Source organism: Octopus bimaculoides, chromosome 10 (assembly GCF_001194135.2).
Source record: "Octopus bimaculoides isolate UCB-OBI-ISO-001 chromosome 10, ASM119413v2, whole genome shotgun sequence".
NCBI classification, from domain to species: domain Eukaryota; kingdom Metazoa; phylum Mollusca; class Cephalopoda; order Octopoda; family Octopodidae; genus Octopus; species Octopus bimaculoides.
Window position 1 is genome coordinate 43675684 of NC_068990.1, and position 12500 is coordinate 43688183.

At 38.1% G+C, this 12500-nt stretch overlaps 1 protein-coding gene across 2 annotated transcripts in view; it reads left to right on the top strand.

Moving 5' to 3' along the window:
* Positions 1 to 12500, top strand: part of LOC106867803 (putative protein TPRXL) — a 49101-nt gene that overhangs the window by 7057 nt on the left and 29544 nt on the right. For both annotated transcript variants that reach the window (XM_052971143.1, XM_052971142.1), the window contains exon 2: positions 8964 to 9090. In XM_052971143.1, coding sequence (XP_052827103.1) covers positions 8964 to 9090 — 127 coding nt within the window. The remainder of the gene's footprint in view (positions 1 to 8963; positions 9091 to 12500) is intronic.

Consider the following 12500-nt stretch of genomic DNA (forward strand, 5'->3'; position numbering starts at 1 on the left):
GGCACATAAGATGTACCATCTTGAGCGTGACCATTGCCAGTACCACCTGACTGGACTTTGTAGGGTTTTCAAGCGAGATCATTGCCAGTGCCCCTGGACTGGCTCTTGTGCGGGTGGCACATAAAAGACACCATTTCGAGCGTGGCCGTTTTCGTGCGGGTGACACGTAAAAGCACCCACTACACTCTCTGAGTGGTTGGCGTTAGGAAGGGCATCCAGCTGTAGAAACTCTGCCAAATTAGATTGGAGCCTGGTGTTGCCATCCGGTTTCACCAGTCCTCAGTCAAATCGTCCAACCCATGCTAGCATGGAAAGCGGACGTTAAACGATGATGATGATATACGATAAACGATATACTTTGGTAACTGTGGTGTAGCTGAGAAGCTAGTAAAGAGTCTAAACTTTATATATTCCAAATGTGGTGCAGTAGGAACAACTATTAATTACTTAGGTTACTCTTTAATAAAGATTGATTCATTTAGAAATCTGTCACTTGGTTAACACCACCACCTGTTCTTGGGTGCATTTTGCAGAGTACGATCTATTGTAAGTTTCTGAACCTCCTGCCTGTGTTGGAGGTTGTGATAAATGTCATAAGTCGAAGGTTTCTTTTGAAAGGGCTACATATAAAAAAATGATACATGCCATTCACAGTATGAATGGCATGTATCATCTATTGTTTCCAACAATCATCATCATCATCATCATCATCATCATCGTTTAACGTCCGCTTTCCATGCTAGCATGGGTTGGGCGATTTGACTGAGGACTGGTGAACCAGATGGCTACACCAGGCTCCAATCTGATTTGACAGAGTTTCTACAGCTGGATGCCCTTCCTAACGCCAACCACTCAGAGTGTAGTGGGTGCTTTTACGTGTCACCGGCACGAAGGCCAGTCCGGTGGTACTGGCAACGGCCACGCTCAAAATGATGTATTTTATGTGCTACTTCCATTTATCAAGTGATATCTCTCAGCTGCATCTCCTTGGGTCAGGAGAAAGGTAATGCCAGTACATCTATGAGAATCAATCAAATGTAAGTATTACCAAGAAAGCTACACTCAAAAACTTTAATGGTAGCCACCCACCCCTAACTATTCCTAGGTCTGGTGGATGATTGAGTTTACCCACTCTTGTAGACAGGTATTTTTCTTTTCGTCCTGCTAGTATGTCCATCCAGCTTCCAGTCAAGACCCAAGAGCAGCGTTTATTGTAGTTGCCAAGCACACCACCATGAAACAAGTAGTACTGGCTTACATGATTACAATTAGTAGCTATTGTCTTTCTATCTGACCTGACACCATTCGTTACTATATAACTGTGAAAAATGGAATGAAAAGGTATGAGCTAAGTATAGTTCATTGAATCAGCAAAGCTAATTTATAACAGTGGTTGAACACAAGTGAATTTAAAGAGCAAATGGACATTAAAGATATTCACACATGTATGCAGGTTGTGCTGTTCTTGATGTTGGTTGTGAAAATGTAAATGCACTGGTGTAAGACCTGGAGAAAGTTCTTAAAATAGATTCACTTATTTTGGACATAGAAGCAAGATGTGCATATAATTGTATTGATTTATAAACCATCCTGTTCATGTCAGCATGAAAAACAGGATGTTAAAATAATATTCTAATAGAGGCACAAGTTTTGACATTTTGGAGAGGGTAATGGAGTATTTTGTTAAAAGAATGACAAAAGCAATAATAAAATTTAAGGATTTGTGTCTCATCAGCTCAGTCATTGATGATATTAAGCAAACTTTGGTTCTTTGGATTTATTTGATATTTAGATGTATGAGGGGATATTTTTAATAAAATAAAACTTTTTGTATGACTCAGTTGGAGGAAGAAGGGCAGCTCTCATGATACTTTGCTAGGCCTCAGATTCTGGCGGCAGTAAGTTATCCTCAGTCTGGAGCGTTTGACTAAAATTCTTTTAACAGACTGTATTTTGCTAATGGCACCAGGGGGTCAAATTGTGAAAGTCAAACCTGCCTTTAGTAAACCATTAGTGGGTCAGAAAAATAAACGTTTGTTGATAGTATTAAAACTTCCTCAGGCAGTCAGTTTTCACAAGATTACAGTTCTTTGATTTTCTATTGTGTCAAATTTCTCAATACCTGATTCTGAGACAAAATCCTCATAATCATTTAGTGTCCATGTTCCCTACTGGTATAGGTTGGAAAGTTTTACAAGATCTGATGAGTCCAAGGATTGCATTGGCAATGTTTCTACAGCTGGATGCCCTTCCTCCAACCACTGTACAGTATGTACTGGGTGCTTTTTTTTTTTTTTTTTCATGCACTAACACTAATGAGGTTGCTATGCAGTTCGCAAGAGTACGAACCCCAAGGGAGGTGGAGAGGGGGGTCAACCTTATGCTGGGTGTTGAGGAGATACAGTGTGAGAGAGAGGTTTATGTAGAGCTGCATGGTTACTCACATTTAGTAAGAGAGGGAAAGAATGGTCAGTAGGAGCTGTGAAGAGATAGATATTAGAGATGGAGTGTCTAGGTGGCCCCTCAAGGTAGAAGTAGATGGGTTGCATTTGGTGCTATATTGTATAGAGAGCAAGAGATAAAGGAATAGGGGTGGGGGCAGCTTACAACTGTAAAAAGATTGGGTAATGTTTTATTATTCAGAAAAGATCAGAATAATACTAAAACATATCCAGAGTTATTCTCCATGGTTGGAAGTGAAAGGAAAGATATTGGAAATAAGAAGATAAGATGTTAGTATGTTGTGAAATTAAATGGAGAGGGAATAACTCCTAGATGAGTGAGGTGGTTATTTAACCCCAGGCAAGCACTGTATGAACATATCCTATGATCATAGACACTCCAGCAATGGCCAGTCTGTCTTTATTTTAAGCAATACGATATTGTCATTTTTTTTCTTTTTTAAGATATAATATGATTTGAGGGGAATCTGATTGCTACTTCTTGCAGTTTAAGTAACCCCAGCTGTGACTTTGTCTCCCTACTACCATATTATCCAGTATTATCCTTCTTTTTTAAAACAGTACTGTTTGATTTGACTGTATTTACAGATATTTGGCTGCTGTTTCTAACATGTTAAAGTTTTTTTTATTTTTTAGAGCGATTCAGCTGTTATTTATAGTGTATGATTTGAGGAATATTTGCCCCTCCTCAACTTTCTCAGTTACCTTTACTCTCCCCTCCCTCTACTCTGCCTCCGCCACTGACCTCCTTCCTGCACCTTCTCTCCCCACTCTGTGTTACTCTCTGTCATCAATTCCTAACTTACATACCTACTACAGCGCCCTCACATACCTACTACAATCCCTGTCCCCCCCCCCTCGAGCCTTTCCTATATTTCTCTCCATCATTTGCTACAGTCACCTCATCCTGTCCACTCACCCAGCCTAAGCCCCTATATCACCTCACCTATTCTCACCACTCCCAATATTCCTTGAGGGCATGCCCTGACACATCCCTGCCATCATCTCTCTCACTATCATTCCCTTTATCTTACTCGCTTAACTCACTCTCCTTTGTTTTCCAACTGCACAGAGCCACACTCTTTCAATACTGCTCACCTCCCACATCCCAGTTGAAGGGTTCTTGCAAGATAGTTGGTGATCCTGTCAGTGCTGGTGTCACTTAAAAAGCACTGGTGCTGGTGCCACATAAAAAGTATCATTTGAGTGTTGGGCTTCACAGGGGCAATGACAAATGACCAAGACCCTTAACAATTTGCCATGCTTGGGAAGATCCATCAAGCCAGGTGAAATTGTAGTCATGGCAGATACTGGTGTCACACAACTGGCACCCATGCTGGTGGCATGTAAAAGACACCAATGCTGGTGCCACATAAAAAGCACCATTAGGAAGGGCATCCAGCCATAGAAACCAAGCCAAAACAGGCTATGGAACCTGGTGCAGCTCCTAGCCTTGCCAGCTCCTATCAAAGTGTCCAACCCATGCCAGCATGGAAAATAGACATTAAATGATGGTGGTGATGATATTTGCATTGTGTGAACAACAGCATTGTTAGTAATTAAATTTTCAACAAGGGCAGGCATGGCTGTTGGAGTTGAGAAGTTTGCTTTCCAACCACATGGTTTCAGGTTCAGTTCTACTGCATTTCACCTTGAGCAAGCCTCTTGTACTATATCTCCAGGCCAACCAAATCTTTGTGAATGGATTTGGTAGATCAAAACTGAAAGAGGCCAATCATGTGTGTGTATATTTATGTGCATGTTTCTTTGTGTTTGTCCCCCATCACCACTTGCCAACCAAAGTGGGTGTGTTTACATTGCTGTAACTTAGCTGTTTAGCATAAGAAACTGATAGAATAAGTACCAGACTTTAAAAAGTAAGTACTAGGGTCAATTTGTTCAACTAAACCTTTCAGTACAGTGCCGCAGCATGGCTGCATTTCCAGTGGTGAGAGAGACAAGGAAGTATCACTGTAACTTTGGCAGAATCAATTCTATGAGCTATTTTTGTTTGAAAAAACACCAGTTTATTGCTGTTCTCGCTGATATGTGTGTGTGCATATATCTTTCATCTGCTGTTTCTTGCAAGTCAAGTGACTGTACCACAGCTCTTTTGTGAAGCTATTGTATTTACTGGCACACAATGTAATGTAAACATGTAGGGTAAAAATGCAGACATCATCACTATCTTTCCAAATTCTGCTGCATTTTACATAAAATTCTTGATCTGAAAATGTCAACTTGTATGCCAGAAAACTTGGCGTGTTGATGATAAGAGGTTAAACCAGTGGTTCACAACTGGGGTCCATATAAGATTTTGTTGTTAAAATTTATTTGCAATAAATTGGTTAAACTTCTACAATGCACAAAATATTTTAATTTTGTTTATACAGTTTCTAATAATATTTAATTATAAAAATATATAGTATGATTTTTTTAAAGCATCAAATAGGTCCATCTGAGTAAAATAGGAATTAAAACAGTCCATTAGTAAAAATGGTTGAGAAACATGATTAAATAGATTAGTTGGAAATGAAATCTTCATTATTGTTTTAATGCTTACTTTCAATGCTTGCATGGATTAGATGAAATTTATTGGAAAAGATGCTCTTCCTGTCAACAACCTTTGTTTCCTTCAAACAGTGAACAACAGTTCAGTTTATCAGCCTCTTCTGCTGAAATGCTACATTATAGGGACAAAATCAAACCAACACTGGTTGTCAAGCAGTGTGTATGTAGCAGGATACAAGCACAAAGACACACACAGCCAGTGGCACATAAAAAACACCATTCGAGCTTTGGGCCTTACAGAGTCAATGACAAACGACCAAGACCCTTGATGATTTGCTGTGCTTAAGAAGACCCATTAAGCCAAATGAAATTGTAGTCATGGCAGATACTGGTGTCATGCAACTGGCACCCATGCTGGTGACATGTAAAAGCACCCATTTCACACTCGGAGTGGTTAGTGTTAGGAAGGGCATCCAGTTGTAGAAACCTTGCCAAATTAAACTGGAAGCTGGTGCAGCCCTGGTCAAACCATCCAGCCCATACCAGCATGGACAACAGACGTTAAATGATGATGAGGATGATGAACAGGCACTCCATCATTTATAACAACAAGGGTTCCAGTTGATCCAGTCAACAGAACAGCCTGCTCATGAGATTAACGTGCAAATGGCTGAACATTCCAGACTCACATATCCTTAACATAGTTCTCAGTGGGATTCAGCATGACACATGTGACATGCCTGGCCCTTTGAATTACACATACACCTTACTTTTGCCACACGCACACACAGTTTCTACCTCCCAAATTCACTCACTAGGGGCACTTACAAAGTGAGCTTCTTAGTCACACAATCTTGTTTAAATTAGCATGCAATGTCAAGACAAGGAGACACGAACACTTTCATGTGCATATACACACACACATATACTCATTGTGATTCTTTTAGGTTCCATCTACAAAATCCACCTGCAAGGTTTTGGTCAGCCTGGAGCTGTAATAGAGGACTTTTGCCCAAGGTGCTGTGCAAGGGGACTGAATCCAAACTGTGGTTGTTTATCCTCAGGTAATGCTTGATAGAGCAGGCAGATCAGTGATAAAATGTGTTTCCCATTTTATTTTGTTGATTGAGAACTAAGTTTATACATATTCTGAGATATGGAAGATTTGGTTGCTTTTTCTTGTAGGACTTTATATGTTTTTTAATCAGTATGAAGGGTGTTCTGGCCCTTTGTAGGTTCTCCAAGACTGGTTGGGACGAAGGAAGGTATTCACAAACTGAAGGCCTGAACTGAATGATTGCAACAGTGTGATTCATTCAAGAGCCAGGTGATAGTGTTGAACCAAGCAACCGATTAACTCTACCATGTAGAAGTTCCCTTGTTTGTGCTGTGTTTTGGTTAATATATCTTTGCCATTCTGCTGTGTAGATTTGTTTTTTTAATGTATTCTAGAATGTTTATTTGTGTGTAGCAAATCAACCCAGTTGTGGAAGTAATTGTCTAATAAGAATCATACTTGAGTTTGGCTGTGTGGTAAGAAGCTTACTTTCCAACCACATGGTTCCAGGTTCAGTCCCACTGCATATCACCTTGGGCAAGTGTCTTCTATAGCCTCCATACTGGCCAGGGGTAGTAGTATTTGTCAAGGACTACTGTTGTGGTTCAAATAACAGAAGATAGTCACACACAGGAATGAGAAGAAGGATGGTCCCCATTGCATACTTCACAATGGCCTACAATCCCTCTGCTTAAGATTTGAATAGGGCCTGTGCCTCTAGAGTAAGTTTGTGAGAGCAGGTGACTAGTAGAGTAAACTGTGACTAAGCCAGCCAGCTGAAGGCAATGAGAAATCACTCCAGTATTTCCTACAAGAAAAATAATAAATCTTCACTTAGGATCGGAGGTCCATGATTGGCATGGCACATGAAGAGTGATTGGAGTGAATCTGATCTTTGGCAGTACAGTGACAATCCTGGAGTCTCCATTTCATCTCGCAACACATCAGTGAGAGAGCCTATTTCACCTTGTAGATATAGTAGTCAAATATCCCTCGAGTCACACTCAACTGTTTTGTAAAAGGATGATGTAGTTTTAGATATGTATGTAAAAAAAAACAGGATGGCCACAGCTTGTTGAACACCTTTCGTCATAGATTTATGAGATCATGGCAGAGCAAGGGTGAAGGGGCTAAACAACAATACCATATGCCATCAAGAAAACCTTTATACATTTGCTAGAAATAACACCCAAATCACACTCTACTACAATGCTTCTCAGATGCTAAGCTGCAGATTTTTAAAGCTATAATTTAAGGCCTTTCAAAATTCATTTTAATGGTTGAGTCTCTTGAAAAAACAATCTTATTCATAATTTTTATTATACACAAATACGATTAATAAAATAAGGGAAAGAATAGTATGTATGTACATGTGTGTATGTATATTTATGTATATCTTTTTTTCCAAATTTTTAACTGTTAAGCATAGTGAGGGAGGGTTTGGGAGTACTCTAGTAGTTATTTACATGATATGCTGTGAAAATAAAAAAAACAAAAAAAATGAGAATGTTTGCTTTACTGTCTTAATGTGGTCCTAGATGCACCGTATCTGGAGGTGAGGGAAAGGATACCTGTGACTTGAATAATGCCTTTCATTAAGGTATGCTTGATCAGGGCCAACCAGAGTCTGAAAAACAGCACTTTTGTATCTTCAGTCATTGGACTGCAGCCATGCTGAGGCACCACTTTGAAGGGGTTTAGTCAAACAAATTTACCCCAGTACTTTATTTTGTTTTTTAAAGTCTGGTACTTATTTTATTCTTTTCTTTTGCTGAACCACTTGAGTTACGGGGATGTAAACAAACCAACACAAGCCGTGTCGAGCAGTGGCGAGGGACAGGCACAAAGGCATCCATGTATGCACATACACATGTACATATATATATGCCACCATCTCCATTCTGCGGTCTCCCACTCTCTCTCCTTCTCCTGCACTTCCCTCAGGTTGGGCAACCATGTATTTTCTTTGTGGTAGCACACCTGTTTCTTTCTTCATTCCTGATCTTTCTCTCTCCAGCCAAGTAACCTTGTACTTTCTTTTCAGCAAGACACCTATATCTGTCTCACTTTTCACCATCACCTCCTCCAATGCCTCCTCCCCTCTTAAAAGTTTTTGTCTTCCAAGTACTTGGTGACCCTGTCAGTGCAGGTGCCACTTAAAAGCACTTTGCCTGTGCTTGTGCCATGTAAAAAGCACTACTCACCTTGCCTGTTCTTCTGCCTCATAAAAAGTACTAAGTCCACTCTGCTGAGTGGTTGGTGTTAGGAAAGGCATCCAGCTATAAAAACCCTGCCAAAATAGTCACAAATGTCTGGTCGGCTCTTGTGGTACTGTCCCACCCATGCTAGCATGAAACACAGATGTTAAATGATGATGACGATATATATACAAAGTTTTAAATTTAAAAGAGTTTTGATGCTAATATTCATTATTATTGAAATATTATTTCAATAATAATGGATATTAGCGTCAAAACTCTCTTTTAAATTTAAAACTTTGGATATATAACCAAGGAGAACGATCCTTAAGGAGTCTACTTTAGACTTTTTTGTGGTGAAATCTCTTGCTATATTGGTAACGATTACATGTTTTCCTATGAACAAATATATATATATATATATATATATATATATACACACACACACACACACACACACACACACACTCACTGAGCTTCCACACATTTTCCATCTAACAAATTAAACTATTGTTCGACTCAGGAGTAGTAGAAAAAGCACTTGCCCAAAGTGCTGCACAGTGGAAGTGAACTCAAAACCATGTAGTTGCAAAACCACACACCCATGACTAAGATTTTATTTCCACTCCAATCCCATGCCATTGAGGGCCATCACAAGCTAATCATCATTTCTAATATTGTTCATCCTGAGAAAAAGTTCATTTATTGGAATCATTTCTCTTTTTGTCTTTCTAGAACGAGCTAACCGGAAACAGCTATTAGAGCAATTAGAAGAGAAAAAGAAACTACTTCGTATGCAGGCTCAACATAACCAAGGCAGCAGCAGCAGTAGTAGTAGTAGTAGCAGCAGCAGCAGCAGCAAGTAAGTAATTACCATCTCATCACTTCTTATAAATCTATCAACTACTTAAGGATTATCTGGTATTTAAGTACATTTATATGCATTTTTGTAGTTAACAAGAAAAGGAAAAAAAGACAAAATTTGTTACTCAGTCAGACTAGTTACTGTTTAATGAAATTAAACCTAATCTCTTATATCTATACTTCATAGTTGTACTTGTTTCAAAAATGATTTGATCTGAGGTTGTACGTTAAAACTTAAACATATCTTATGCAAGAGTCATGAAAGTCATTTAAGTTTTGAATTGCTTCATCAGATTGATGAAGGCTAGCAGGCTGAACCTTCAATGTCATTGTCACACTCTTGTAAAAGTATTAAGGATATGTGCTCTACAAAAAGTATTCAGTAATTCTCAGTAATTCGTTAGTTTAAAGTAAAATTGATTTATTATTATAGGTCAACATGTAATTGACTATCCAACTACTCCAAAATTTCAGGCCTTGTGCCTTTAGTAGAAAATATTTTGTTAGTTTGCTTGCTATTTATTTCCCGGTAGCGCCTCATAGCAGATGCCACCAAAGAGGATCAATATTATTGTTAAAGGCATCAAGTTGCTGTGATCTGTGTTTGTGTTGTCCGTTTGTTTGTGCTTATATATATATATTATGTGTGCATATATTTCTCTGTGTGTGTATGTGTGTATACATATATATATATATATATATATATACACATATGCACACACATATGTATATATGTATATAACATGTTTATAAAGGGTGGGAATAATTTCCTGGGTGAAAACTGCAGTAGTTTGTCTTTCAGTAGTCAACATACATTAAGTATATCATATAAAGATTTTAATCTAGAGCTGCTTTTATTACATAATTTGAATGTGTGTGTGTGTATTTATCCTATAAAGTAACAACAGAATTGGGTTTTTAGTTTCACTTTGTAAGCAATAATTTCGAGAGCTAAAACAGAAATGGATCATGCAGAATATGTGCTTGTATTTGTGGTTGCTATGACTGTTCCGTAATGTTGGAGTTTAGTTACTGCTTCATTTATTTTTCATATAACAAACTACATATTTAGAGAAATACAAATCTGTCAACTGCTACAGTGAGAGGCCTAAATTCCCACAATGATGGTTGTGGCATGACGCATTTACAAACATTGGTCCAGGAATACAAGTAACTCATACATTATGGAACATTCACACACAAAAAGAATATAGCTATCAAAAAGTTAATGAAACTTAAGATTTCTTTTATTTTGGCAGAGAAAAAAATGTTAATTGAATGTGTGTATGTATGTGTTTTTATATATATAAACTTCCTTACCAACACCAATCCACACCCCAATACTCCACCCAGTACCCTTAACCAACCTAGCAATCCAGCTATATCCACCACTGAAATAGGCAATGATAGAAATAATATCATTAGACACAAGAACTTTTATAAGCTACATCCTCCAAATGACTCACTCACCACAATATAAAGTACCAATCCTTACGCCACAGCAGATAATGCATATAACACCAGGTTAACCCCAGATAATCATATCCCTGCAAACTCCACTTTAGCTCCTTCTAGAATCCTACGGAGCTGTAGACACCCCACCTCATGTCCCTTAGATAATAGATGTCTCAAACAAAATATTGTATATAAATGTATAGTATCAACAGATTCCAATTATGAATGTATCAGCTCGTGAAGCACCACATTCAAGGTCAGAGTTGGTAACCACTATTCTAGCTTTAAATCCCAGGTAAGAATGAACAGCACTTCTTTATTGTAGCTCATTCATAACCTAAAACATAACTCAGTTCCATCTTAATAATACTAAAACTCAGAGATGTTTATCTTAATTTGTTTTGCATATTTATTTTCATACTTACCTTCAGCAGTGAAGTACAAATTTTTGTGATATTTGCACCTCTGTTTATTAATGAAAACGATTAAACACAACTTTTGTTTGTTATTTCTTGAAATAAAAACATGGTTTCCATGACATCAACATACATACAGAATACACACACATCTAATAAGTGTCATGGCATGTCAGTCAACACAAACACACATCAACTATCTGTGACATATACCCACACATAGTCTTTGCATTTGCTAAGAAAAAAAAACTTCAACTTTTTGACGTACACAGTATTTTAATCATTTAGAAATATTTTTAACTGAATGATTTCAAAAATCTAAGTTGTTTGGGCAGTAAGTATTTATATTTTAGCTTTCTTTAAACAGACAATATTTTAATGTTTTTTTTTTAATTTACTTTTGTTTTAAAGTGAAAGAGAGGTGAAAGATGTATGTACGTGTATATGAAATGGATGCGTGTGTGTGTGAAAGAGAGAGAAAAAGAGTGAAGGGGTGTTATGTATACGTACATACATCAATACATATGCGTATATCTTTTTTGTATGTATGTTTGTGTGAGAGAGAGAGAGTGAGTGAATGTGTGTTCTCATGTATATGTAAGTAGCACTCTCTCCCATGTCCATTTCATATACATGTTCATACATCTTCCACGTTCTCCTCTCTTTCATTTTAAAACAAAAGTAAATAAATAAAAAAAAATTTACGGAAGTTAACAAATAAAACCAGCTGATCCGAATGAGTTCTGAGAGTCAATGTGAAAGATCACCCCCAAGGGAATACCATTAAAAAATTTTTTGAGTGCATTCAACATATCTCAGCTCTAAAGATTTGGCTGCTATTTCTAGCACGCCCTGCTACCGCATAACAGCTATTTGCAATAAAGGACCTGAAATACCTGTTATGTGGTAGAGTGTGCAAGAAATAGCAGCCAAATTTTTCCTTTTCTGGGGAAAGGAGCTGTTTTTGTGTGATTTCAATGTCACATTTGTTGAAAGCATATGAAATAACCTGGGTAAAAAAATAACCCATGAAACAAAACTTTGTTGCTGGGTAACTCAGACGTTCCAGATGACCCAACTGGTCACGGGTAGTCTGGTACTATTTAAAATGGTCCATCGTTATCCATACCAAACTGTATAATAGTTATAAAAACAAATGTGATCTCTGCATCACAGAAGTCTTATCTCTTATGTAATGCAATGATTGTAGGAATGAATGGAGCCACCTAATTCTTAATTGTAAACACAAGTCATGTAACACATATATTTTGTAGATGAGATTGTTGCCAGTGCCCCTGGACTGGCTCTTGTGCGGGTGGCACATAAAATACACCATTTTGAGCGTGGCCGTTGCCAGTACCGCCTGACTGGCCTTCGTGCGGGTGACACGTAAAAGCACCCACTACACTCTCTGAGTGGTTGGCGTTAGGAAGGGCATGCAACTGTAGAAACTCTGCCAATTCAGATTGGAGCCTGGTGTTGCCATCCGGTTTCACCAGTCCTCAGTCAAATCGTCGAACCCATGCTAGCATGGAAA